The sequence below is a fragment of the Anabas testudineus genome, chromosome 7 (genome assembly GCF_900324465.2).
Source record: "Anabas testudineus chromosome 7, fAnaTes1.2, whole genome shotgun sequence".
In the NCBI taxonomy this organism is placed as follows: Eukaryota; Metazoa; Chordata; class Actinopteri; order Anabantiformes; family Anabantidae; genus Anabas; species Anabas testudineus.
In genome coordinates this window covers 21,311,954-21,339,193 of record NC_046616.1, presented here as the reverse complement: position 1 = coordinate 21,339,193, position 27,240 = coordinate 21,311,954, and the positions used below count along the sequence as shown (strand labels likewise).

Below are 27,240 nucleotides of genomic sequence, written 5' to 3'. Positions count from 1 at the left end.
TTCATTTCCAGATGTCCTCCTGGATATTCAGGCCTGTCCTGTGAGATGTGTTCCTCTGGTTTTGAGCGTGTCCCTGGTGGCCCCTATCTTGGCAACTGTGCTGGTTGTAACTGTAATGGGCACGCCAGCGCCTGCGATCCCATCAGCGGACACTGTCTGGTAATAGCTAACTCCTTTTGGGTCAGTGTTGGGCAAGTTCACATTTCACAAGAGCTAGCTCATGTCACACTGATGTTCTCTGTCCCGAAATAGTCACTGGTTTCTGGAGAAAACCTGATTTCTGTGAGACACCTAGTTTATGAGACGTGCTGTGTACAACAGTTAGGTACAATGTCTTTTCAATATCTTTAGTAGTGGCAGTATCCTACTGTGCAGAGGTGTTGTCGAGGCCCTTCCAACACTGAAGAAATATTCACTCTGAGGTTTTTTCTCTAGTTAAATATGAAGCTCGCTAGCCTAAAGCTAAGTTCAGTATAAAGCATAGAAACAGGAAACCTGCAGACAAAGAGAGAGACAGGAGTGGAGAGGTATGCTCTCATCTACTGCTGGGCAAGAGGGCAAATAAGTATTTTCCTCAACATGTTGGAAATGCTCCTTTTAACCTGTTTTGAGTAACAAAGAATGACCAGGGTGTTCTCCTCGCCACAGAGCTGCCAGCACAACACAGAGGGGCCTCAGTGTGACAAGTGTCGCCCAGGCTACTTTGGTGACCCGACCAGAGGTCGCCACGATGACTGCAAACCCTGCCCCTGCCCGTACTCTGAGACCTCACGGCGGTAAGATCCTAGACCCAGCCAGACCACCCACACAGAAATAGATCTGCTGTAACATCTTGGAGGCACAGACACACACACACACACACCCACACACACACACACACCACCACCATGGTATAATTGGGAACAGAATGAACAGTTTCACTCAACTTCTTCTTTTTTTTATTACCATACCCTGAGCTCATTCAGATGTTTGAGCACTGGCTCATTCATTCATTCGACATGCTACTCATTAACCAGCTCCTGTACATTTTATTGATCTGGCCGTTTGTTTGCAGGTTCTCTGACACCTGCTTCCTGGACGTTGATCAACAGCCAACGTGTGACGCCTGCAGACCCGGCTACACAGGCAGACGCTGTGACAAGTGAGGACACTGATATCATTAACTCTGATTGTAATTAGTGATGATATGAGATATGTATAATCTGTAATTATTGGTGCTAACCACACATGCTATGATCTCATTGAGATGGTTATTAATAACCCAGCATACCCCAGAATATGACTGATGGATGAGGGTTGATTGAAATGAGCAGAACCAGCTGGAACTGATGCTTGTGGTAAAGGGTCAGTCATACCGTTTGTGTTTTTGTCATTTCAGATGTGCCCCTGGTTACCAGGGTAACCCTATGTTGCCTAATGGAAATTGTGTCCCTGGACGTGAGTATGAGTTCAACAACTGCACTAACATTTTTGAAAAGTTTAGTTCCAGGATTAAAAGCTGCACCTGGATTGTTTTACCTGTTGTGCACGTCAGTCATGCAGTGACACGACCCCAAGGAGGTCTTACCCTGTGCAATGATTACCAACAGGACTTTCCCTGTTACAGTAGGCGTGTAGTATGTGGTCACAGCACAGGAATGCAGAGTTGCTGGAACACTCCCAGGTGCACTTTCCTCCCCATATGTCATCTTCTCCTCTCTGTTCTCTCCCTGCAGAAGTTTCCACATGTGACAGCAGAGGAACCATCAGCTCCAGCAGCAGTCCGTGCAGCTGCAAGGTTAGATGCAGAACTGCAAAATCAAATATAAGGATTCAGTTATAAACATGAGGCGGACACATCCTGCTCTTTTACTTTTGACGCCGTCATCTTTTTTGAACTGAATGAGCTTATCAGGCAGATGGATTACATATGTGTGCGTGTATGTTGTAGAACAACGTGGCAGGTGCTCGGTGTGACGAGTGTAAGCCCGGTTTCTTCCATCTATCAGAGGCCAATCCTGAAGGCTGTCTACGCTGTTTCTGTATGGGCGTCACCAAACAGTGTGCCAGCTCCACTTGGCATAGAGATCAGGTAGGCTGCCAACGACTAAGGAAAAGCTGTATATTTTTTTTATTGAGGTTTGTCACAGTGTTTGTCCCGTCCTGCTGTATCAGGAATGACTGACTCCTGTTATCTGTCCTTTGATCCTTTATCGGTGATATTCAGTGAGCAGTCAGGGATTTTTAGAAGTATTATTCTCTGTAAATGTCACTTAACACCTCAGTCTGACAAGGGTTTTTTTTTATCTAAGGTGCATGGAGGTGTGAACGGGCAGCTCTTCACCCTCTCCAACAGCGCCAACACTAAAACTATCTCTGAAGGCATCTTCCAAAGGGGCCCCTCTGAGGTTGTCTACAGCTCCTTCTCTAGTATCCCCAGCGACATCTACTACTGGGTCCTGCCTGAGAGCTTCAAAGGAGATAAGGTGAGAGAAAAACACAAAGTAATGAGCAGGGTGGAAGAGAGCAGAGGGGAAACGGTCAAGGTAGATTTCTCTGCACTTAGTGTGTCATTCAGTCGTGCCTCAACATGCTGTGAAGTAAAAAGGCTTCACGTATCCACACAACCAGCCTCCTTTCAATCTTTCCACTACTAAGTTTGATGAGTTGAGCTTCCCTTTTCACCTTTTCACCTTTGTTGCTTCATAGGTGACGGCCTATGGTGGGGAGCTTCGCTACACTGTGCGCTTTAAACCATTTCAGCGCTCGTTGGTTATTGACGGTCAGCCAGATGTGGTTCTACAGGGCAATGGGATCTTTCTAGAGCACTACTCCCAGACCAAGCCCCTCCCTCGAGTCCCGCAAACCATCACTGTGACCTTCAGAGAGGTGCTTTTCATTGAGGCCGAGCCTCTTTGTGAAATCTGAATCCTTGCACAACGTTAGTCAACTAACTGTTCATCTTTTTTATGGGTGATAGGCTGCGTGGCGTCGTGCTGATGGGCAGCCGTGCACTCGCGAGCACCTCCTGATGGCCCTTGCTGATGTTACCTCCTTCATGATCAGGGCCACCTATGCAGACAGCATGGAAGAGAGCAGGTATGATGGGATGTTCATTTGCCACAGTGCTCAGCACACATGTACCTCAAAATGAATGAAACAAGTATTCCCTTTAACACAGAAATTGAAATGTAAGTAGTATGTAGAAATAGATTTAATTGTATGTTTTTTGTGTTAAACAGCATCTCGGACATCAAGATGGACATTGCTGTTCCTCGATCCACTGATTATAAACCCGCACTGGAGGTAGAAGAGTGCGCCTGTCCCCAGGGATACAAAGGACCCTCTTGCCAGGTGCACATTTAGATTTTAGAGAAGTGCTTAGTTACACGAAAACATTTAAAGTCACAGATCAGCCTCCGCTTGTTAGGAATTTAGAAAAGTACAGTGAAGTCTTTTTTTCCATTGCAGTCCATGATGATGATAATTGCTGTTCCACTGTACGTCAAGACCTATTCCTCTTTGTCATCACTTGTTTCTCACCTCAGGTGTTTTTTTTTTTCCTATGCCGTTGCAGGAGTGTGATGATGGTTACACTCGGACCACCTCTGGTCTCTACCTTGGCACTTGTGAGAGGTGCGACTGCAATGGTCACGCCAGCAGCTGTGACCCAGAGACTGGCAGGTGTCTGGTAGGTTTTATGTTGCTCTTGCTTGCTCACTCATTTGCCAAAGTCGAACCTGCTTTGATGTCTTCATTGAAATGCTCTGATGTTTTGGTTTTGGTAAATCCCAGCTCATAAAAATACATGGTCACCCAGAAGTACTGTATATGCAGTTGTTCCTTGAAACCTCACCTCTGCTTTATTTGTGTGGGCCTCTACCAAAAGCAATGTCTCCATAACACTGCTGGGCCAAGGTGTGAACTCTGTCAGACTGGTTTCTACGGCAACCCTGTAACAGGTGGTGCTCAGGCATGCCAGCCGTGCCCCTGTCCTGGAACCTCATCCAGTAATCAGTGAGTTCATGTTTGAAAGTCTTGACAATTTACAGTTTTATTCTGTGAAATATCTGCTAAATGTGCTGTTTAATGCTACATTAGGCAAAGTAAACCATGTGCTAAGCCACTAAACTCAAATGGACCATAATAACAAGAGATCAAATTGTATGTGTACTTGATTATTGCTAAAAAGAGCATTGGTGTTGTTTTTGTGACCCCTTTATTTGCACAGATTCTCTTCAACCTGTTATCTAGAGTCTGACGGTCAGCCAACTTGTGACAACTGCCCCCCTGGGTACATTGGCCGACGCTGCGAGAAGTATGTCTCCTTCACTCTCTTCCCGTTTTTCCTTTTCCTCTGTCTGGACGCCACTCAGTGTTTGGGGTTATGGGGAAGGCCGGCAGCAAGGTTAACAGGGGCTGGTACTGTCACCTCACGTCATAACAAGAAAAGGATATAAGCATGTTTGTGATTGGCATTTCCATGTTTGTCCGAAGCAGTTGTGATTGATCAGTGTCGTTGGAGGGATGGGAGACGCATATCAGAGCCACCCATTCTAATGTACATGTGGCGTTTTGTGCTGTTGTACAGTTCTGCTGTTGGATGTAGTTTTCTACTATGGTGGAATGAGGTATCTTTGTTTTAGGATAGTTATAGGTGATACTGTTTGATGATACTATAGAATGTCATCACTCAGATTATTGTTTGTGGAAAAGAAATGCAGACAACTCTAGTTGGCTTTATATTTTACGCTCTGCTTAGGCTTTGTGCTTTGCTGGTTGGCTCATGTTATTTCTGTCTGTGTAGCGTGCACAGACAAAATTGGTTTTCCGGGTCTCTACAGCATAAATGTAGATGTGGCATTTATGAGGACTCCTGTCTGGCTAATCTTTGCCGCTCCGAAGGCAAAGATGGTGAACTGACTTGGGTGTAAGACTCAACTTATACAGTAAGTACTTGAATCTGTAAACATCTCTGCCTGCATCATACCTGATTCTGCTGTTTTAACATTAAGAGAAGAGATGCCATCTTCAGACAGTTGTGGGAACCCATTCCAGGAGAAGCAGATAGAAGGCTTGCTAGCTGTGGGATGCGGAGCTGAAGCAGCATTAAATTTTAGCTGGGAGAAAGAGAAAATACCATACGGGAGTGGAGATGATGGTTATGATGACATCAACTACACTTGGCCTGTTACCACTGCAGAAACAACTGTCATCCCTAGTAGGACTCTAATGTCTACTGCAGCTCATTGTTGTACTACCCAATCCACTAAATCAATAGGGGTGGGCATCATTTCCATCACTCCCAACAGATCAGCTTCTAGACTCCCACCGCGCTTCACAATCAGCCCAGAGAGCAGACAGTACAGCTTCCACCATCTGCTCCGAAATCACATGAACACCTTTAACCAGCGCCTTAGCATGCTGGAAAGCAACACACTTGATATGAAGGAGAGCATTCAGAGTATGGAGAAACAACAGAAAAGTCTCAGCTCCAGGCTGAAAGAGCTTTTTGCTACCCAGTCTGATAGGGAGAAAAATAAGAGGGTTAGCAAGCTGGAGAAGAGTTACACAAACATGGAGGCCCGTCTGGGCAGACTAGAAGGAAGGCTGGAAATATTGATTGATGGCTTCACCGAGTTGGCTCAAGAGTTAAACAAGATGAAACGCACTAGACAAACATTCCAGTCGCCCAAAGGAAAGAGGGTTCTGCCTTCACTCGCCACAGTCCTCGCAATCCCCTCGTACTCAACGCCTCAGCCTCCAGTCAGAATTGTACCTACAGAACCAGCACTCAATAAAGCCACAGTGGCCAAAAGCATACCTACCCCACGCCTCCCTGCGAACAAGCCCTTTACGTCTCCTCACAGAGGTAGAAAAGTCAAACCAGCAGCCACCACTAAACGAGAGGAAAACACTACGAAGATCCAGTCAGTCACTATGCCATCAAAAAATCGAGTTTCAACAAGGCCAGCAACAAAGTCAAAGACAGCCTTGAATAAACCAGCGCCTGTGTCTAAAACCAAACCTAAAACTACAGTGAAGGCTGAAACACATAGGCCAGAGGGTAGGACGTCCACTGTGACAGATAAACATGCTACTCAGCCAAGCCAAACAAGGCCAAAGCAAGTTAAAGAAGAGACAACAATCACAAAATTTCAGCTGGATCCGCCGTCTCACAAATCCAAAACTGCTCGAACCCGTCAGCTGCATAAACAATCTGACCAGGCCAATAAAAAGGAATCTGCAGTGCCTGTCAAAAACAATGGCCACAACAAGACACTTCATTCGAATGTACCAGTCACAAAAAAGGGTGGGAAGCGTGGAAAGCCTTTACAAGGAGAAGTTAGCCTCAACCAAAATGATCAAAAGATTAATAAAAAAAAGGGCTCAGCTAAAGACAAAATCATAGCCACAACTACCAAGGCTGCAAGGAAGTTAAAAACAACTATAAAAAGGACAACTCATGCTCAAACCAGCGCTGCTACTACTTCAAAGAAGACATCTAAGAAAAGCCAGAAGAAGAAAAAAACTAGTCATCATTCCACTGTTTTGAACCTGCTGAGGCTCTTAAAAGGAGATCTGTCTCCAAACACGAAGAAGAATCAAGATGGTACTCTTCATGTTGTCCTGGGAAGGCTGGCCATTCCTATCAAAATTATCCCTGACTAGGGATCAATGTGTTGTCTGTCATTTATCTTTATTTTAATCTATTGTTTATATTATTTTAGACTAAGATCATGATATTAATGTCTGTGACTATTACCGAGCCACTGAAACCTTATGAAGGGACTGACTTATTTTAGAGTTAAGATGTCTGATGTTACGCTGATGATGCTAATGTCTATTTTTATGACAATCAGAACTCTTGCACACAATCCTGCCATGAAGAGATAGCTTAGTGTTGGTACCTCTCATCTGTATTCATTTGTCCATTTCGTTGTGGCCAGGCTACCTCAAGTGTTAACCCCAACACTTTTGTGAAATAGTTTTGGAAACCCCATGTGCATCCATGTGACTTTTCATCAAAGACCATCAACAGATGAAAGTAAAAAATGATAGAATATTTGTTTAGATTTAAGGCCAATTACAATCAAGCCTAAAGGCCTTTCCCAAAGCAAGCTCATAACGCGGAAGTCCTCTTTGTTGGCCGTTGACCTGCACACCTGGACAGGTGAGGTAAGACTGATAGCAGCAGCTGTCCTTAGGAAATCCTGCACAGATCTGGGTTTGAATGCGCCTTTGCTCTGCTGGTAGTGGCACGGTGGCTTGGGTTGACGGAGCATTGCTTTGTTACTGTATGCCACAATATCAGCAATCGCTTCACTCTTTGCCAGCTTAGCATCGTCTTCTCTGGCTCTTCTTATGAGCCAACCTCTATTCTTCTTCTTCGTGATATCACTTCTGCATTTGTAAACAACGTGTAAGAGCGTTTTCTCCGTCTCAGCTGTCAAATGCTCATTTTAGAGATGGAATCAACATCTGAGACATGTTGAATGTTTTAGTAGCAGCTATGCTTCATCCACCTCCTGTCCGGGCTGTGTTTCATTATCTTCTTTTTCTGACAAAACTGTTTGCATACTGTTGAGTAAAGCTGAGTGTCTGAAACTTCGGGGCCATGTGAATGTGAGACAAGTCTTTAGTGTAGATAGGTGTACTCACCGGATGGAATAGAAGAATAGTCTGTCCTTGTTTGAATGACTCAATCCTTTTGTGGCTGAGATTTGCTTTGGACAAAGACTTCCTAAAGGACACAGTTCATCACATTTGCAGACTCCCCAACTTCCTGCCTCATTGTTTTTTGGATTAAAGCTTGTATCCTCCTTGACTGGAAAAACATACTCAACCATTGTCTATTTTTATTTCAGGTGTGCCCCAGGGTACATTGGCAACCCCCTGCTCGGACAGAAATGTACAGTCAACAATGAAGTCAATGGTACATTGTGTATTTTGATCTAGAAAAATGATTTATATTGTCTCATCTTCTGTCTTATTCTTTATCTTAACAAAAGTTGTAACGGTTGTTTTTATTTCATTAACCTGGATTCAAATTGCCCTGTTACAGGTAACTGCTATAACTGTGACCAAAGAGGGCAGGACAGCTGCAGTGGTGGTGTGTGCCGCTGCAAGGTGATCAAACATGGAGACTTTTTATTTACACCAGCTCTCTAGTTGTTTTCAACTTTTAATCATCCTGACATAAGCCGTCTGTCTTGTACATGTATCTTATTCTTCTGGAACTATCTTACAGATGAACGTTGAAGGCCCATCTTGCTCTAGCTGTAAACCTGGAACCTTCCACCTCAGCCAGGAAAACAAAGATGGCTGCCTGTCCTGTTTCTGTATGGGTGTCACTCAGCAGTGCTCCAGCTCTACATACTATAGAGACCTGGTAAGGCCTTGAAGTGGCATGTGAGACGGTCTCACAGGGACAGAGCAGCAGTTCACATTTCAAGAAGAGATCCTTTAAGTCAATGAGCAATAACAAGTTTGGGCTGGACAAGCAGCCGTGATTATACCAGCGAATGAGTTGCATGTTCCCTTCTGAGAGAAAATATGTGTGTGGCCTAAATTGTTTGAATTTACAGTCATCATTACCAGCCTTAACTTGCAGGCTAGTGAGATCCATCAGTAGTGTTGGGTTGGGATTGACTGGCATCTCATCACATAAGCAGTAACTGCACCTGCACCACCCTGCTAAGTGATAAGTTCTGTTTCTCAGAGCTACCCTGGGGCAAAGGCTCTCAGCACTAGCATCCCTAAGTCTGTTTTCTATAGCTGTGTTCATTTGTTTTAAGTCCATTGTTGCTTTTGTTTGAAAGCTGTCATAGTGAAACTCCGCACAGTATTGAATGTGAGTCCAAGAAATTCAGGCTTGTGTTGTGTATTAATGCAGTGTATTGTGTGTGTGTGTGTTTTCAAATGTGCTTTTGCAGGTGTCCTCAGTCTTTTCTCCAGGGAACTTCCAGGGGTACGCACTGGTGAACCGCCAGCGCACCAACCGCATCGCCACTGGATTCAGTGTGGAGATTTCCACTGAGGGCACTCAGCTGTCCTACAGCAACTTTGACTACGCGGGACAGGAGCCTCACTTCTGGCAGCTTCCAGGGGTCTACCAGGGAGATAAGGTCAGCAACAAAGAGCACATACGGTACAACGACTCAGTCAATGGTAGCAGCCAAAGCAAGACCACAAATCCCTTACCGCTGTATATAAAGGACTGAGCAGCATCAGAAAGCTGCTCTTACTCTACTGCTGTCTCTATATTCCTACTTTTTATTACTTATTAAGCCACTTTTTCCTTTTCAAGCAAACTTGTGCAGATTTTCTTCCCAGTCTGTGTGCAACCTCTCTGCCTCCTTTGCTACCTTTCTTTCTGCATTTTAACAGGTCAAAATGTTGTGCATAGATCAAGTGTAGCACTTTTTGTGTTTACCCCTTTCAATCTCCATAGAAAGACTCTTTCTCTACTCGCATGAAACGAGCACAGCAGGTACAGTACAGTAATGTCAGTGGCTGTCATGTTGTGACTGCAGTTTGGCAGTTTGGAATCTGATGCGACTTTTGTGTCCTGTGTGGTTTGGCATGTTTCGAGTAGCTGTTGATGTGGCATTCATAATATATTGAATCCCAACATTTGTATTTTTCTGTAGTTCATATCCAAACATTATGGATGCCCACCGTGTTTTATGCAGTTTGCAGTTCAAGCTGGTCATTCTCCATGCTGCACACAGAAATTGCTTTCTGCTCCACATTACATGGTTCATTTAAATGGATTGATCATTAATGGTCCATTAGAGAGTTTCATACAGTTTAACTTTGCTTGAATAACACTGCCATAAAACTCCCAAATGCCATCAGTTCAGTGGTTAGGAAAGTGATCAAAGAGCCTGTTTTATCCACATCAATAGAGTGACTCATACTCGCCAGAGGAGCAGCTAAGGAAGGATGCATCCATTTGGGACATAATGGCCTCTGAACATAAAGACACCCATAGACCCAAAAGAGCTAGCCAGGTATTTGAAAGTGCGTGATCCTCACTGTAGATTGTTATCGTAACATAAACCCTCACACATTTAGTGAGAATAAGTCAATAGTGCACACTGTTTCTATCATTACATGCTAACACACTAAGAGTTTGTGGACATCTATGGATATAAACCCCATCGTTTCATAGATGTAGCAGCGTGGAAATGTTTTTTTTTGTTTTTTTTAAGGATAACTCAGCACAAGCATGTTCTCAGATATGAGTGTATGCCTATTTGCATGTGTGTGAGCTGAAAAGATCTGACCTGGCATGTGAAGTCAAGTTTGGTGATTGCACCGTTGGACTGAGTTTAATTCTCAAGTCTAAATATCTTTAAATAACTTGGTGTCTTCAGTGTATCTTAAACATACTGATTGCTAAATTCATCCAAGCATCTCAGTAGACTGGGAGCGAAAAGCATGACCTAGCATGTCCACCTGCTTGTAGTGATGTACATCAGCGTACCTCATGGAAGAACAACATTCTTAAACCTTGTCTCTGTCATATTGGCTGTTCCCATGATGCCCCGCTTTCTGCCGCAGCGTGATGTCAGACAGTTGGATGATGAGGTCTGGGCTCTCCTCTATAACGTCTCCAACGGACGAGCGGCTCTCCCTCCATCCTTTCCCTCCTCCTACTCTAAATCTTCCTCTCCTTCTCGCGTCCCCACTTCCTCTTCTTCCTTTTCAACCTCTCGATGGCCTGAGCGTAACTTGAGTCCCCGTTCTCCTTCGTCTGGCATTCTCTCTTCAGTTAGACCGACCAGGCCCCAACCGTACTCCCCAGGTCGTGCTCCTCGTCTGCAGGTACACTCTGTCAGATATTGTGAAAGGTATATGAATTGTTCATGAGGTATCATGTTGGTGACCTTTTGTGTTTCTCTTTGGGGGGGGGGGGGGGCTCTGGCTCTGTGGTGGATTAACAGAGCCAGAACACGTTGAGCAAGACATCTGCTACTACGTCTGGAGGCAGCAAGGTCTACATTGGCACGATTGAGTGACTTTGCTTTGGCACATACATATAGAAAAATCTATTAAAAAAATTATTAACTGTCTTCAGCATGTCTACAGCAGTTTAATTTATGTTTGAAGTATAATCTTATATATAATATTATATAATAAAATATACGAGCATAAGAGTTCAAATTATGATCTACCAAAGTAATATATTTATATATTATTATAGTTACCAGTGCTTGATGGGCCTGTTTATTCCATTGTTAAGCAAATGTCTCCCACTCATTGCTGTCACTGTAGTTTTCCAGTAATCTTGGTTTGACAGTGTTTTTCATTATAATGTTGATAGCTTTTAATCAGCCTGTTTCAGACACATCTTAAGCTGTCATTTTCACATTACTGAAAATAAAAGCTGTGCTTTTAGTTGTCAGATAGGAACCAGTGGGATTTTTATGGTGTTGTCAAACTGTCACAGGAGTTTTTAATAGCATTTGTAGTAGAGAACAACTCAAAAGAGTTGTGCTGTATGTCACACATTTGTCCCGAGGGCCTTGTTAGACTTGCTCTTTGCCGTTCTATCTTGCTTGTCTTCTTTGCCTGGCCTGCTTACATATTAGCCTCGCTGCTCCTCTCTGTATCTGTGGCTTATTCTCTTCTACTTCTCCTTCCTCCTTTGCTTTTCTCAGTACGCTCTGGTCTACAAAAGTTTCAGCTTACACCAGGATGATCTGCTCTACTGGCAGCTTCCAGCGCAGTTCAAAGGGAATAAGGTAACTGTGGCAATTTTAACCAATCAGCACGCCTTCCCACTACCCCATAGTCCTCATCCTCATACCCTGTTACCTCTAGTTTCCCAGCTATCCACACTCCCTATGGCCAATGTGTAAACCATAAAGGTTTTTTTGGTGTCCCAAAATCTTGGCCCTTCATCATTACCAGAGGATTATCGTTTTGAAGGCACCATTGACCTTCTGACTACAACCCAAGAGCCCAATTCACTCTGACTTCATTTGTGGGTTACCAGCTCTGTCTGTCTATGCTGTGAAGACCTGTAATGGCAAAACCACATAGCTGATAGAGTTAGATTTTTGGTTTAAAGTGTTATGGTACCAGGTATGCTTATGAACAACAAACATGGCCAAACCCTGACTAGAGCACAGCTCAGATTCAGATCAGGCCGGCCGTACCTTCTCATCACCCCTCAAGGTTTGTGGAAAATGTTTAGAGTGACCTACTATTCACCACCCTGGAAGGTTCCTACTTCACGCCCCCCTAGCACACATGATTTGATATTACTTTATTCACGATAGGTCATCTAGCATTGATTTGCACTACATTTGTTTTGTTTTCATCATGAGAGTTGCAGCACGGTTCGATCTGGAAAAACATCTAGAGCTTTCTTTCTTCAATGTTTTAGGTGGGTTCCTATGGTGGGAAACTCAAATACACCATCTCCTATGTGGCTGGTCCAAGAGGAACACTGCTTGATGATGCTGATGTCCAGATTATTGTGAGTATGCCCTCACTCTGTTTTCTCCAGTGAATACGTGACTTTTCCAGCATCCTCTCAATGGGCCGTGTTGTTGTTCTTGTAGGGTAACGACATCACTTTGGTAGCTCGTCAGCCGTGGCAGAGGAGGCAGCAGGGCAGCAGAGAAACTCATCAGTTTGAGATTGTCTTCAGGGAGGTGAGTGGCTGAGAACATCGCAGTGACATGTGACTGAACCTAACCTCTGTCCACGCTTTAGGATGTGTGTTCTTATTGCATGTCTTCTCGTTTCATAGGAAAACTGGCGTCGTCCCGACGGTATGCCCGCCACCCGCGAGCACCTGATGATGGTTTTGGCTGACCTGGACGATGTCCTGATTCGAGCCTCCTACTCCACTGAGATGCGGTCCTCTAGTATCTCTGACGTCAGCATGGAAGTCGCAGTGCCCAACTATAGTGGCTACGCACAGGCCCTCGAGGTGGAGCATTGCCGCTGCCCACCTGGATACCAGGGCCTCTCCTGCCAGGTAACTTTCTTTTTACGAATTGATGCCTCATTGAAATGTTAGTAGAGGTGCATATATCTTACATGATGTCTCTGTTAGGACTGTGCACCTGGATATACCCGCACCGGAGGAGGTCTATACCTGGGCCACTGTGAGCTCTGTGAATGTAACGGCCACTCTGAATCCTGTCACCCTGAGACTGGCACCTGCACGGTATGAGGCACTACAATAGTGAATGATTGGCCTTGTTGTGGCTATATTATAGCCATCCTGATTCAATGGACAAATCTTTTAACACCGATATGCTTCTCCTGCCAGAGCTGCCAGCATAACACACAGGGTGAGCTCTGTGACCAGTGTGCCCCTGGCTTCTTTGGCGACCCCTCCGTTGGCACTCCAGAGGACTGCCAGCCCTGTGCCTGCCCTCACACTGACCCTGACAACCAGTGAGTACTGGCACAGATACCAAGACTTCACATTCCACCTCCATTTATAGCTCAAGACAAGTCCGACTTAGACTTGTTCACAGCAAAGTTCACTGTCTTGTAATTTTTGGAGTTTGATTCACAATTTATTCCACTTTTCTTCCAGCTAAAATCAAACACTAGTGAATGTCAATGTGAGGTTTAGCAGGAATTTAGCTCATAATAAATCTTGGTTCTGTAGTTAAATGTTGTTTGTTTGTGTGTATTTAACTCATGTGACAGGTTCTCTCAAACCTGTGAGAGCCTTGGAAATGGAGGCTACCAGTGCACCGCCTGTCAGCCTGGTTACACTGGCCAGTACTGTGAACGGTAACGTAACCCGCCACTCTTTCTACACAGTAACCAGCTACTAAAATAGTCTGTCAGTTCATTTTTAAAAAAGTTTCCTCCTTTTTGTTTTTAACATCATTAGTTGTGCTCCTGGATATGTTGGCAACCCACAGGAGAGAGAGAAGTGTCGTCCTTATGACGGTGAGCTTTAGGAGAAATGTGATTAAACAGTCCTCATGATCTGAAACTGTAAAAATAAGGTCAAATGAAGTAAATAGCAGTACTTATGCTGCACGCTTTGGTGTGAAACGTGTCCCTGATGATGTTTGGAACTTTTACCCTTTGCAGATGCGGCCTCCCTGGTGGTGAAGGTTCATCCATCAAGGATCAAGGTATCCCAAGGCGGCCCTGTTACTCTGAGCTGTGAAGTGTCCAGCTACCCTCCACACTACTTCTTCTGGTCTAGAGAAAATGGACGGCCCATCTCCGGCAATGCTGAGAGACGCAGACAAGGTACATACTTCAGATATGATCGTAAGCTGTGTGTCTCATAAGCTGGTCTTTCTCTTGGTTTCTGTGTTCAGTGCAGTTCAATGTATTCGGACTTAACTGAACTGAAGACAGAAATAGCATAACGAGTATATATAATAATATATGATTATCTGGTACATGCTCATCTGTGTGTGCAGGAGCAGAACTGTACTTCCCCAGTGTCCAGCCAAGTGATGCCGGCGTTTACATCTGTACTTGTCGAGACCAGCGCAGCACCAACAGGAGCCGTGCTGAAATTGTTGTCACAAGTGTGTATGGCTCTCTCTTCTAACTAACTAACTAAATGTGTTCACAGTTTTTACTGATTATGATTTTCTGTGTATTTCACCAGTCCCGTCTAAAGCCATTGAAGTGACAGTTGAGGAGCCCAAAGCCCAGACTGTCAGAGGGGGGTCTACTGTCAGCTTCATCTGTACTGCAAAGAGCAAGGTAACACTGGGCACTGGTTAGCATTAAGTTACTACGGATACTAAAAGATACATATTTAACACGTAAACTGTAATTTGATGAGAAAGCCACTTTTCTCCCATTTCTCTTTTTTCGTGCATCTTTTGATTTGTGTGCATTTCCTGCTCTCCCTCCACCACAGTCACCAGCCTACACTCTGGTGTGGACCCGGAGAGGCAGCGGGAAGCTTCCCAACCGCGCGATGGACTTCAACGGCATCTTGACAATTCGGAACGTCCAGCCTGAGGATGCAGGCATCTATGTTTGCACGGGTTCCAACATGTTTGACATGGACGAAAAGGAAGCCAACCTCTATGTGCCAGGTTCGTGAACCCCGGCACTGCACTCCATTACCCATCACCCCTCTGCCATGCTAGCAGCTCTGCCTCCCATAGTAAAACCCACACCCTGAAGTTGAGTCCCCCTCCCCCTTCCCTTGAAATGGTGCATGCTTCTCAGTTTGCCTGCATTTTTCACCACGCATTGTAAACACTCAGCCTAATAAGCTTGCAGGTCTAACACTAAATGCTTTTGCTTGCTTTTCTCAGATACCATCATATCAGCCATGTCTTATTGTCATTCTGCCGGTGCAGCTTGTCTTACTGTCTGCTTAACTCACTGTCTAATATGGGTCTGATCAGTGGACCTTCTGGGCTTTAGTTGAAGAAATGCAGCTTGTGGGTCTGGTTAAAACCAAAACTATACACTACAAAACTTCTAGATATCCATATAAGGTCAAGGATGCAATTTCTAGAATTTACAATAACTAACGGGCAGTCAAAGTTATGACTCTACTGAAACTACAGCGTTTTTTTTTCTTTGCTTTTTTTTTTCCCACACATGGGTTCAAATAATCGGTGGTGGTTTGGTTGCTTCTCGATCACTGGTAGATTCGCTGGTTGCTGTTGGTAAAGGTTTTACTAGCAGGGTGCTGAAATCTGGTGTCTGTCTTTAACTCGGGGCTCCTGGGGTTTCCTCCCTGCCTGAGCTGCAGTGTGTAATGACGAGGGGGAGTGCGGGTGTCACGATGGGTGTTAAGTGACATCGTAACTGACATTCAAAGAGGACTTCAGTGTATCTGGAAAAGAAGAGAAGTAGGAACAAGCCCGCTACTCCTGATTTGAGTGTGAGTGTGAGTGTGAGTGTGAGTGTGAGTGTGTGAGAGAGAGAGAGAGAGAGAGAGAGAGATTCAACGCGTTACAGTATTCGTTCCTCTAATTATTGTGTACCGTGTTACCCTCCTGATCATCCTGATGATGGACATTGGTGCTATGGCCCATGCTGTTGGTTAAACCTGTGTTTTTTTAAAACTCTACTGCTGTATCGTCGCTCCCTCATTCGTGAGTTGCTCCTGTTTTTGTCAGTTGTTACTTGTCAGACTCGGTTGGTAAAATATTTAAGAGCTGACTCTTTTAAAGGAAACGATTTTTAATCACTTTTTAGATCATAATTATGTTAATAATCAACTACAATTATAAACAGTTTTTCTTTTTATTTACATATTTTGAATGCTGTTGGCACATTTTCTGCTTTGATTGACTGAACTATGCGATAATGACTTTGATAATGTTTTTCATGAAATCAACATACATTACTGTATATGATGTTTAGGCAAATTCACGTGTTTTTATAATAAAATATTTGAAATATCTCAGCTATCACAGGTCACATTTTAAATCATTTAATCTTCTTTGCTGTAACGTGACTGCTTTTCTGATATTTGATGATATGACTGATGATGATTGCAAATATACCCAAAGGTGCTACTGTAAAGATTTTACACTTTTTTATATATATGTGTGTGTGTTTTTGTTTAAACAGCATCCCTACTGATGTACAGCAATGTGCACATCATCACGTTTTTGTATTTATCTCAACTGTGAAAACATTTTGTGAAAAAGAGAAAATTCATTAAAGTAATGACAATAGATCAATTAATGGATGGAGTTTATTAACATATATTGTATTGATGAATTTGGGATGACCACAAGCTGTATGTCCACTTTTCTAACAGCTGAAATGAAACTAGACTTCCAGTGTTTAAAACTGCTTCTCGCTACTAACCTGCATGTGTCATGTGTAGCTCTTCTGGATTAGCTCATGTCGTCGTTTGCATTTTTTTGCATTTTGAGTGTGTATCTTGACTTTACAGCATTTTGGATCATTGCTGTTGTTATATGGTGATTTCGTTTGTGAGATAATCATTAAATGTTCCAAACAAGATGCTCATTTTTAACCACCATACTTAATTTGACGGTTTGCTCCATTGTCTCAGGTAAGTGTGAACACTGAACTTAACTAACTGTAAATTAAATGGTACAAACTATTATGAGCCGAAACATAAACAAAATCAGTGGTGCCAATTGAATGAAGTTTGAATTTTATAGCATGTTCATAATGTGTGTGTGTGTGTGTGAGACGCTTGTCGGAATCAGCTGGACAGAGCGGCGGCGGCTCTCGTTTGGAGATAGATTAGTGTCTCCATGGGAATGCGAGGTAAAGTGCTGTTACCCTGGAGAACTGACCTGTCCACTCCCTTCCCTCCTTCCTCCCACATCTCCAGAGGCCTCACAGACTCAGATGTTTTACACAGCCTATGAAATGTTTGAAGGACACGGAAAGTGTAAGTCCGCATGGGCATGGTTTCCTCTCTGCTGGGCTCCCTGGATGAGTCCTGGCCTCCCCTCTGCGTCATGCATGCACTCATCTTCCGCAGCATGGAGGTACTGGTAGCCCGGGTAGCGCTCATGTACAATCACTCAAACTCTCCTCATTTACTCCCACACACAATGGAGCCCAAACAGCTCCGCTATTTAAACACAATTGTGTTTAGTTGACTTTAGATCTTAGGAAGCACATTTGTTTTCAGCCGATAATGAACCTAAGTCGAAGCTTATAAGATTGTACATGAGCATTACTGGCTCCCACCTGGCTCTTTGGGTTCATTCGGGTCCATCACTGCTGGAAAAAGTGTATGTTCATTCTTACGGGCAGCTCCTCGAGAATGTTGAGTCAACGTCCCGTCATGACAAACACTGAATCACTGCATTTGCTTTTCAGATGTACAGTATATAAAACTCAACAGACAAATTAAAAACTTCAAGTGAGTGGGACCACTCTACCCAACATGTTATTTAGTACATAATCACTTACTAGAGGTTTAACTACTGGGGCAAAGTCTCCACATTCCAAGACAGGAGGTGTCCTTTCTTCTTCTCTTTTTCTGCACTCGTCTCTGAACTTTCCTTTTTCCCCCCTCAGGTAAACAGCTGTTATCTGGGCTTCAAACATCATACTGTGCTTAATACATCTCATCACGCTCTCATTACGTCGTAGTTCAATGCGGGTAGCAGACTGGTGATGTGAGAGGTGCATCAAACATATGGAAATGTTCTTTGAAGTAAATTCGATGTCAACTGGTTTGACGTGTCCACGTAGGACAATGAAATTTCTCTCCACCCTCTATAATTGGGATGACTAAGGCTAAGGTCAGAGAGTCGCAGCTTGGGCCATGCTAGAACAGACCCAGTAGTTTTCATCTTGCTTGGATAGCCTCATACTCCTCCCTCCCCGCTGAAAGAGGCCTTTCTTTTGCTCGTTCACTCTGGGATCATACAGGATTGAGTACAAAGTCTATTGGCCAGCCAAACTGGCGCAGACAGCAACATGCCTAGGGGCCATGCCCAGGCCTGCCTGCCACATCTCATTCGTTCCATGTGCTCTGAGGATGTAGGCTGCCAAGGGTGAGGGTGGGGGCACGGGCAGAGGCCATCACTCACTCTCTCCGTCTGGTCAGTTCACTAAATTCAAAAACATTCTCACAGCTTGCACAGTGTGCATTGACATAGCCAAACAGTGGCTCCTGACCAAATTTCTTCCACTCCGTCACAGCACCAATAAACCAGTCTGCATTCTCACCTTTTGTTTCTCTACTTACATCTGGAAAGTGTGCGTTTTAATGACTGCTGCGTCTCCTCCTGTAGCTGCAGAGGGGGCCCAGCCTGTGGCCACCGTTACGCCCACGGTGCTGAATGTCCGGCAAGGCCAGCGGGCAGAGTTTCGCTGCACAGTGACTGGGTACCCCACCCCTGCCATCGAATGGATCGGTACGACCACTTTAGTCGTGTCTAGTTAATAAGCTAAAAACACTTCACCAGCGTTTGCAAAAATGTGCCCTGCATCCCTCGATGATGGAGCGTAACTGTGATTGTTGCAGGAGGTCCAGGGAACAGAATGAGTTCAAGAGCTGTGATACGAGGTGGCGCGCTGAGCTTCACAGCCTGTGGACCCTACTGATGAGGGAGAATACACCTGCAAGGCCCTGAACACTCATGGCGAGCACACGGCGCAGGTTTCCCTCTTTGTACAAAGTACGCTCTGCGTTTATGTTTTAAATAAACAGCGTATGTTATTAGTTTTACAGGGCTAAGACCTTGAGGATTTAATGGTTAGGGTTACGCTAAGGTTAACACATCCCTGCCAAAGACAATAGAGACAGAGGTTACTGTACACAGACGTGTCCAGGCCAGTTTAATTAGTTTGTTTTTTAAAATGCTTTGTGTTGAACCACAACTTAAAAGCAACATCTGATTTACAGGAGATTTGGATGATGATACAGTACATTTATATTATTAATTTTGAGTGATTAAGTTATTTCTGTGACGTTCGTGGGTACCAAGTATTACTTCCACGTCTGTAACTGATGTTAATGAGCCAGTTCATTATACTTTGCGTTTGTTTTCTGTTTGTGTTCACTACACTTCAACTTATTATCATGCATTTTGTATCCAGGGTCTAACCCAAATGGCCAAGGTACCCTGCCCCAAGTTCAAGTCAGTCCCCAAAGTGTTGACATTCATGAAGGTGACACCTTGCGGTTGTACTGCCGTGCATCGGGCTCTCCCTCCCCGAAGCTCACCTGGCTGAAAGACGGAGGACAAATCCCACCACAGGTGAGACACCCGCTGCTGTCTCGCTGCCTGAGTGATGACTTTAACACGTTTTGATTAAAACTATAACTATTTACAATCTGCTGTGTTATATTCCTGTGTCGTACCTCCGGAGACTATGGTATTTCAGCATACTGTGTCAGATTTTATAACCGTTTTGACCATGTACCTTAATTTTTTTCCTCCCTTCTGTTTGTCTTCCTCCCCTCCTTGTTTTTTTTTTTGTTTTGTTTTGTTTTTTGAACCCATCCTGTTTTGACGTTTGCTCAGGCCATTCCCTCTCACGGTTTCCATCAGTTTAAAAGCAACAGTCTCGATGTGTTACAGAGACGTATTGAGGAGATGCAGGTCTGTCCATCTGTCCACTGTCTGTCCTGTCTCACAGTTCACATCCATTGTCGTCTACTGACCTCGTCCTCACACATTGTTGACTAAATGCATGAACGAATGTGTCGTTGATACACATCTCATAATTAATATACCACAGGTGCTCACTAAGTCCCTGGAGGGCTGGTGCCAGATACTTTCAAACTGATGAGCTGGGTCCTGATGGACTTCTTGCATGCAGAACTTGTTTTTATGTTGCATTTTATTGGTAATAGTGTTCCATAGTCTTTTGTTTTGTACTGTCCACATCACACCATTCCTGACGTGTTTGGGCTCTCAGCACCCAGGACCCTCCTCTTTCCATTGACTGTATTAACAGGACTAAGTATACATTAGGTACTGTAGGTATTTCAGACATATTTTGCTCCACGTTAGGCGCAGACCCCTCCCCCCACCTCGCCTTAGGGGGTTTAGTGTTAGTCTGGGTCCTGCACGGCCCACATCGGGTCGGCGAGGGCTCCGGGGCCCGTTTAGTTCTGCCTCAGAGAGCTACTGCGTTGTGTCAGCCTTTCCCAGGGCGAGCTGGGCTCTGCCGTGCGGCCACGCAGAAATTCTGTATGCTCTAGCAAACGGCTTGCTTTGAAAACTCGTCAATGGGTTCAGACACACATTGAGCCAGGGCCTGCATCAGCCGCTGCTCGGTTTAGCCTCCCTCACGGTTGAATGGGCCGGAGCTAAGCAGCTTTGTCCGTGGATGCCCCGACACCCCCCGGATACAGTAATCCCTCCCCAGACCTGCCCCTCCTGATTTCCCTCCCCTCTGAGGTGTTTCCAAACTTTACAAAAGCTTATTTTCAGCCTGACTGCCATGTGGAGCAGTGTACAAACAAGTCTAAGTTGACTCCTTAATCAACCAGCTCTTAAACAGGAATGTTTGGTTTTCGTCAGTATTGATGCTCGTTGTTTTGACTTCCAGGCCACTGGCTGCTGATAATTCCTAAATTTTCAAAAATGTTAGGTCATTTTGAAGATCTTTAGAGTTTAGAGTTGCTTATTGAGTAACCTCTGGTTCAAATCACAAACTGTCAATTCTAACTGTCCTAATTTTTCCATTATTTGTACAATCATCAATCATTCTCTTACAATAAAGATAATCGTGTAGCACTCCTAATTATGACTGATCACAGACTATTAACACGACATGCACAGTGTTGTGCTGCAGAAATCATAAACCAAAATCCATTTACAGAAAGACTGAATTGTAGCAATAACACAGCTCTTGTGTTGTCTTTGAGACCTCTGCTGTAGCGCTTCTGTGTCACTGTTAGCTAGTGATGTCATAATCCAATGTCATATTTGTGTTTCAAACAACGTGAGACAGGTGAGTGATGTGCTTTGTCTTCATTGCACTGTATGACTTATGTGTTGGTATGTTGTAAATATTAGTGGAAATCATAACTAGGAAATGTAATGTGCATTGCTGCAATGTAAATCATAGCAGGAAATAATATACCTCTTTGTATTTACTCTCCTCACTCACTGATGTATCTTCTCTAGTCGAGAATGGACCGAACCGACATCGGTACTCTGCTCATCCCCAACATCCAGCTAACTGACTCCGGCACTTACATGTGCGTTGGCAGCAACAGCGTCGGCTCAAATAGAGCTCCCATTAGAGTCACTGTGGTCAAAGGTGAGACGGCACGACATCCAAACTGAATGGGTCTGCTAAAAACATTTGCTGGAGATTGATTTTGAGGCAATAGAAATTTGAGCAGTGAGCGTAAAAACAAAGGGAGAGTGACTGTGAGTGTTTTTGTTTGTACAGCGGATCCTAGCATATCAGTGGTCACCATCCAGCCATCTATAGCTAATGTGCAGGAGGGCCAGAGTCTGGAGCTCAACTGCTTTGCCCCTGGAAATCCTCCTCCCCAGGTCACCTGGACGAGAGCCAGTGGACGCCTCTCGTCCAACCATCAGGTAATACCCATATGATAAATGCTTGATCTGACTTTGTCCTGTAATGAGAACTGCAGTGAATCCATTCCTCGTCTGCTTTGTGTAGGTTCGGGGCAGTCAGCTGCACATCCTGTCTGCTACTTCAGAGGATTCAGGAGAGTATGTCTGTCGGGTGCAGGGCGGCCCTGGAAACACAGGATCTCACAGCCAGCAGGCGGCTGTCTCTGTGTCCGTCATTTCATCGTCTTCACGTAAGTTTGTCAACACTTAAGACTTAATAGGTCGTTTGTAGACAGATGGATGAAATACAGAAGCCCATTTGTTCTTCTAAGTGTTAAATCCCACTGTTTTCCTTTTGGAGTCCGTTTGGTCTGATTTGTCATTTTTCCCTCACTGAGTAAATGAAACTTGATGGCAGCATCAATCAGAGGCTGGGATAAACACATTAAGAGCTGGACGTTACATGACAGGGTGTTGTTCTCAGACTAACTCCGCCTGACTTGATGAATGAACTTTCCAGTTGTGCTTTCCAGTGTGACCTCAGATTGAATGAATTTCCTCACTACTGTCCCATGATCTCATCCTCATTCACTCAGTCCTGGGCTTCAGCTCTCTTTGAGTTCTTATCCTGCTGCCAATAAAGCCCAGAGTTCCTTCGAATATTAATTCATGTTACTTGAAATTTCTGTGAAAAATAAGCCAGCTTGATGAAGTGAGATCATTGACAGTGAAATTCAAACGGAATCTGTCCAAACCACTGATTTCTGGTGCAGGTCCTCAGAGTCCAGTCATCGCCATAGAGCCCCACAGTGCTGCAGTGCGTGTAGGGGATTCAGCCAGCTTCAGGTGCAGGGTGTACAGTGGAGCCCAGCCTGTCAGACTGGAATGGAAACTGGCCAGTAACCAGCCACTACCAGGTAATAACCACACACCAGCTCTGATTATGAATCCTGCCTAATGAGGACTGATTTAATGATGTCATAATGTACAGTATAGGTTATTACTATTGCCATCCAGGTATTCTTCCCTTTCATTTAAAGACTAATTGAAAGTGCTCAAATCTCTCTCTCCTAAACTTGAATTGACATTTCTGCATGAGTTCAGTTTTGTGGGATCAGTAATGCCTGGTAGGGTTTCACGACTAATCAACGTACCTTAAAGGGCTACTGAAAAAATGTAGTCTCAAAATGAAATCAGATAGTGTTCCCGACCTCTTTCCAACCCCACTACTCCCTTTTTGATTTAGAAAAATAACCCTAACGACATCTTCAGGAAAGGTATGTGGAAAGACCCTTTACCCTACTCCAGTATTTACAGCCGATAAAAGGTTTCTTTTATGTCTCTATTCCACAGATAACGTGAAAGTCGACCGCAATGGTTCTGTTATTACCATTACCAATGCCCGCCCTACGAACCACGGTGCTTATCGCTGTGTGGCGAGCAACCTATTCGGCATGACTCAGACCATTGTGTCTTTGATAGTTAAAGGTAAGCTACATTCATGTCAACATATGGATTAGGCTGCATATTTGTCCAAACCTGACCAGAGCCTGGCACTGTTTAGTTTGTGATTGTGTTTTTCTCGTGCTTGAACCTGAGGAAGACCTATGATCTTAAATGTCTCCTGAACTGTACCCAAACATGAACATTTCTGTCTTAATTACTGATGAGTCTCAAAGGGTTAAGTTCGGGTATCTACCCTCTAATGTGCATACAACACATTGACAAATGAATTTTGCTAAAGATAGACCTCTCAGTTTTGAGCATGACCCCCTCCATCCAAAACCTTTAAGTAATAGTTCCCTCTAGTGGCTGAGTACGTACACAGCAATACTAGTATTTTGTATCTGTGCCTTCAGTGTCTCCTGTGGCCATTGTCACTCCTGTCGGGCCTGTGCGTGCCAGGGTGGGTGACTCTATTAACCTGGAATGTCAGGCATCAGGAGAACCCCGCCCTTCAGTGTCATGGCACAGGCTGGACAGAAACCGCAAGACCATGCTGAGCAGCCCTGTACTCATGGAGTCCAATGCAGTCCTGCAGGTACGGATACAGCTGCTACTAGCGACATGTTAAGAACTTTAAGTGATCCATCACTCCTTTATTAGTTCTGTGTTGCTATTTACAGACTGTGTCATGATACAGATATTATGATGCTGAAATCTATCAATGTTTTGTGCGCAGATACTAATGGCACGTCCAGAGGACAGTGGTACGTATGTGTGCACAGCTCGCAACAATGAGGGGACTACAGAGACCAAGGTGGAGGTCACCGTTGAGGGAGGCTCTCAGGTGCTGTCAGTACCTCGGGCCTCTGTTCCTGAGCCCCTGATGATTGTGGTAGAGGGACAAACTGCAACACTGCACTGTGAAGCTCATGGTAATGTCGGATGCTTAAAACGTGGACTTTCTTAAGTCTTCGGACAGAGTAGAGCGCATTGTCAAACTACTCTGAGCTAAAAATATACGTATGTTTTCTTGACTTTGTCTTTTTGTAGGCTTTCCATCCCCAAAGATCACCTGGTCCAAGCTGCGGTCTCCTCTGCCTTGGAGACACAAGGTAGTGAACAACAGTCTGGTGCTGCCCAGCGTGGGTCGCCAAGACTCTGGAGAATACATCTGCACTGCCACCAACAGCATGGGCGTCACTGAAGTCACCATCACGCTCGACGTAGAGAGTGAGTGTTGTTGTTTGAATTGTGCCAGGGTTATGAACTGCAAGTTTAAGATAACATAAACTTTTTATTCCCCAATCACTAGCTCCTCCTTATGCCACTTCGTTGGCCGATGATGTAGCTGTGCGTGTCGGGGAGGTGATCAGGTTGCAGTGCCTGGCCCACGGCACTCCTCCTTTGACCTACACTTGGACCAGGATAGACGGAAACCTGCCCCCGAGAGCTCAGGTTAGCGGAGGGGATCTCCAGATCAACCTGGCTACTGCCGAGGATGCTGGCAGCTACAAGTGTGTGGCCAGCAACAATGTGGGCAACAGCGAAGTGGTCATTAAAGTCACAGTCAGATGTAAGTTTAGGTGATAATGTCTGACACACACTAAGCACAAAAAATGAATACTCTCCATCTTATACATCTTCTCTCCTACAGCTACTGTTGATTTAGCAGGAGTAAAATAAACATGAAATGTGTATCACTGGTTTTCCTTTGACACAGCATGAATGAGTCACTGTCTGTCCTTTCTCTCTGTAGCTCCTTTGGCCGTGCGTGTTTCTCCTCAAGTTGAGGTAAAAGCTCTGGGCAGCGCTGTGGAGTTCACCTGTTCTGCTGCAGGTGGTGTAGAAACCAAAGTTGAGTGGCTGAAGGAAGGAGGTGCCCTGCCACCAAACCACCACATCAAGGATGGGGTGCTCAGGTGAGTCACACATAGTCAGGTGTTGGTTTGGTGAAAACAGGAAACAATGAACATGAATGACATTAAACAACCAAAATGGCTAATGTTGCATGTTGTACCACATGTTACTCAGGTCAGTATAAATCGTAGACAGTGAACATAGGATCAACTCAAAAGAAAATGCAGTGCATGTGTTCATCATAAGAAGGAACATGTCAGTTCAACAGTGTAATTTATTAATGTGGCTCAGAGGATAAACATACAGTACGAGCTACATGTGAAGAGACATTACATTTGTTGCTGTTCGCTCTTTTCATGTTTTTACTACCAGACCTATTTCAAATCCACTGATACACTCCTGATAATAGGATGTAATATTTAAAGAGCACAAAATTAATCAGGCCTTGTTTTCATGTGTGCAATGTGATTGTTTTCTACAGGATTGAGAACCTTGAGCAGAGCAATGAAGGTGTTTACATCTGCAGAGCAAGCAGTGTGTACGGTCAGGCCCAGGACACAGCCAGGCTGACCATCCAAGGTCTGTCTCATTCACTGCAAACTATAAACTGCTTCTATTAGACCAAACATAACTGAGGCTGCTTTTTTCTTACTTTTTGGTTTTCACAGCCCTGCCAAAAGTGATGATCAACGTGCGTACCTCAGTGCAGACTGTGATGATTGGGAACTCGGTGGAGTTTGAGTGCCAGGCTATTGGTGACCCGGAGCCCACAGTCAAATGGAGCAAAGTTGGAGGGTCTCTGCCGGCTCACATCATGGTGAAAGGTGGCATGCTGAGGATCGACCAGGTGACGGAGGCCGATGCAGGGCAGTACCGCTGTACTGCCACCAACGACGTAGGCTCAGTGCAGTCCCAAGTGGTCCTCCACGTCCAGTGTGAGTACTTGCAAACCTGCAAATACCACATTGAGACTGCATGGCTCCTGCATGTCTGTCCAGACTCATATTCTGTGGAGTTTATGCATTAGACATTTTTACCAGTGAGTTGGGTTTCAGCAACCTACAGCCATCTTTTTGCAGCCATTACACCAGCTAACAGGATCCTAATGTCCCTGAGCAGACACTGATTAACGACACCATACTTTTGTTCAATAAATGGGATAAACACACACACATACACACACAAACACATACATACATACATACACAGATGTATTGTGCACCATGCTCATTCAAATCATTTGTCTGTTTGCACAGCTCTGCCTCAAATTGCTGCACTGCCCGAAACAAAGGAGGTGACAGTCGGATCTGATGCAGTTTTGCCCTGTGTGGCTTCAGGATACCCTGCGCCTGAGATCAAATGGTCCAAGGTAACAAAGATACGTCTGTGATTCCGCTTTGCCAGCTCATGTGGCTCAAAGAAACATTATGTGGACATTTGTAGATATTATCTACGATCCTGACTTCACCGTGTCTGTTTCTGCATTCAGCTGGAAGAAGAGCTTCCTCCTAAGTGTTTCCAGGAGGCCAACGCGCTGACGGTTCCTCACGTCACCCACGAGGATTCCGGGACGTACGTCTGCACCGCTTCGAACAAACAGGGCAAAGTGGAAGCCTTTACCAAACTTCAAGTTCACGGTTAGTCTGCGTGGAGTGGAGCGCACAGCAGGAGCTGCCGTTTGCAAATACGTGGAGACAGTTTGGAGAATGAGCTCCACACTAGTCTGTACTTAACTGTGAGGTTGTGTTTCTGCAGAGCGAGTGATGCCATACTTTGCCCAGGAACCCCTGTCCTACCTCACCCTACCCACCATCAAAAATGCCTACAAGGCTTTCAACATTAAGATCAGCTTTAGACCTGATAATGTCGATGGTAAGGACGTACAGCCTTTCCACTTCTAACTGTGCAGTTTTTACTCGTTGAATCTTGCAGCTTCTTTTTCTTTTGTTGTACAGTATGTTGTGTTTTTTCTTTGTCGTATTTCCTCATG

At 44.6% G+C, this 27,240-nt stretch overlaps 2 protein-coding genes across 2 annotated transcripts in view; both read left to right on the top strand.

Moving 5' to 3' along the window:
- Positions 1-27,240, top strand: part of hspg2 (heparan sulfate proteoglycan 2) — a 78,883-nt gene that overhangs the window by 42,118 nt on the left and 9,525 nt on the right. The window contains 49 exon segments of the mRNA XM_026368452.1: positions 12-159; positions 649-776; positions 1,055-1,141; positions 1,379-1,437; positions 1,716-1,777; positions 1,931-2,071; positions 2,292-2,465; positions 2,689-2,868; positions 2,960-3,078; positions 3,222-3,333; positions 3,557-3,670; positions 3,869-3,996; positions 4,211-4,297; positions 7,848-7,915; positions 8,045-8,109; positions 8,231-8,371; positions 8,916-9,107; positions 12,380-12,472; positions 12,558-12,650; positions 12,749-12,979; positions 13,058-13,171; positions 13,277-13,404; positions 13,666-13,752; positions 13,856-13,914; positions 14,062-14,226; positions 14,403-14,513; positions 14,597-14,694; positions 14,855-15,035; positions 17,276-17,335; positions 18,696-18,818; positions 18,929-18,993; positions 18,995-19,082; positions 19,504-19,664; positions 19,932-20,009; positions 21,546-21,681; positions 21,817-21,968; positions 22,054-22,198; positions 22,721-22,864; positions 23,301-23,435; positions 23,807-23,988; positions 24,130-24,325; positions 24,444-24,623; positions 24,706-24,966; positions 25,150-25,312; positions 25,732-25,829; positions 25,919-26,185; positions 26,507-26,619; positions 26,740-26,887; positions 27,006-27,122. Of these exon segments, the coding sequence (XP_026224237.1) occupies positions 12-159; positions 649-776; positions 1,055-1,141; positions 1,379-1,437; positions 1,716-1,777; positions 1,931-2,071; positions 2,292-2,465; positions 2,689-2,868; positions 2,960-3,078; positions 3,222-3,333; positions 3,557-3,670; positions 3,869-3,996; positions 4,211-4,297; positions 7,848-7,915; positions 8,045-8,109; positions 8,231-8,371; positions 8,916-9,107; positions 12,380-12,472; positions 12,558-12,650; positions 12,749-12,979; positions 13,058-13,171; positions 13,277-13,404; positions 13,666-13,752; positions 13,856-13,914; positions 14,062-14,226; positions 14,403-14,513; positions 14,597-14,694; positions 14,855-15,035; positions 17,276-17,335; positions 18,696-18,818; positions 18,929-18,993; positions 18,995-19,082; positions 19,504-19,664; positions 19,932-20,009; positions 21,546-21,681; positions 21,817-21,968; positions 22,054-22,198; positions 22,721-22,864; positions 23,301-23,435; positions 23,807-23,988; positions 24,130-24,325; positions 24,444-24,623; positions 24,706-24,966; positions 25,150-25,312; positions 25,732-25,829; positions 25,919-26,185; positions 26,507-26,619; positions 26,740-26,887; positions 27,006-27,122 (6,377 nt within the window).
- Positions 10,182-12,372, top strand: LOC113167665. The gene is made up of 3 exons (XM_026368454.1): positions 10,182-10,812; positions 10,932-10,982; positions 11,649-12,372. The coding sequence occupies exons 1-3, from the start codon at positions 10,456-10,458 to the stop codon at positions 11,847-11,849; spliced, it is 609 nt and encodes a 202-aa protein (XP_026224239.1). The 5' UTR covers positions 10,182-10,455; the 3' UTR covers positions 11,850-12,372.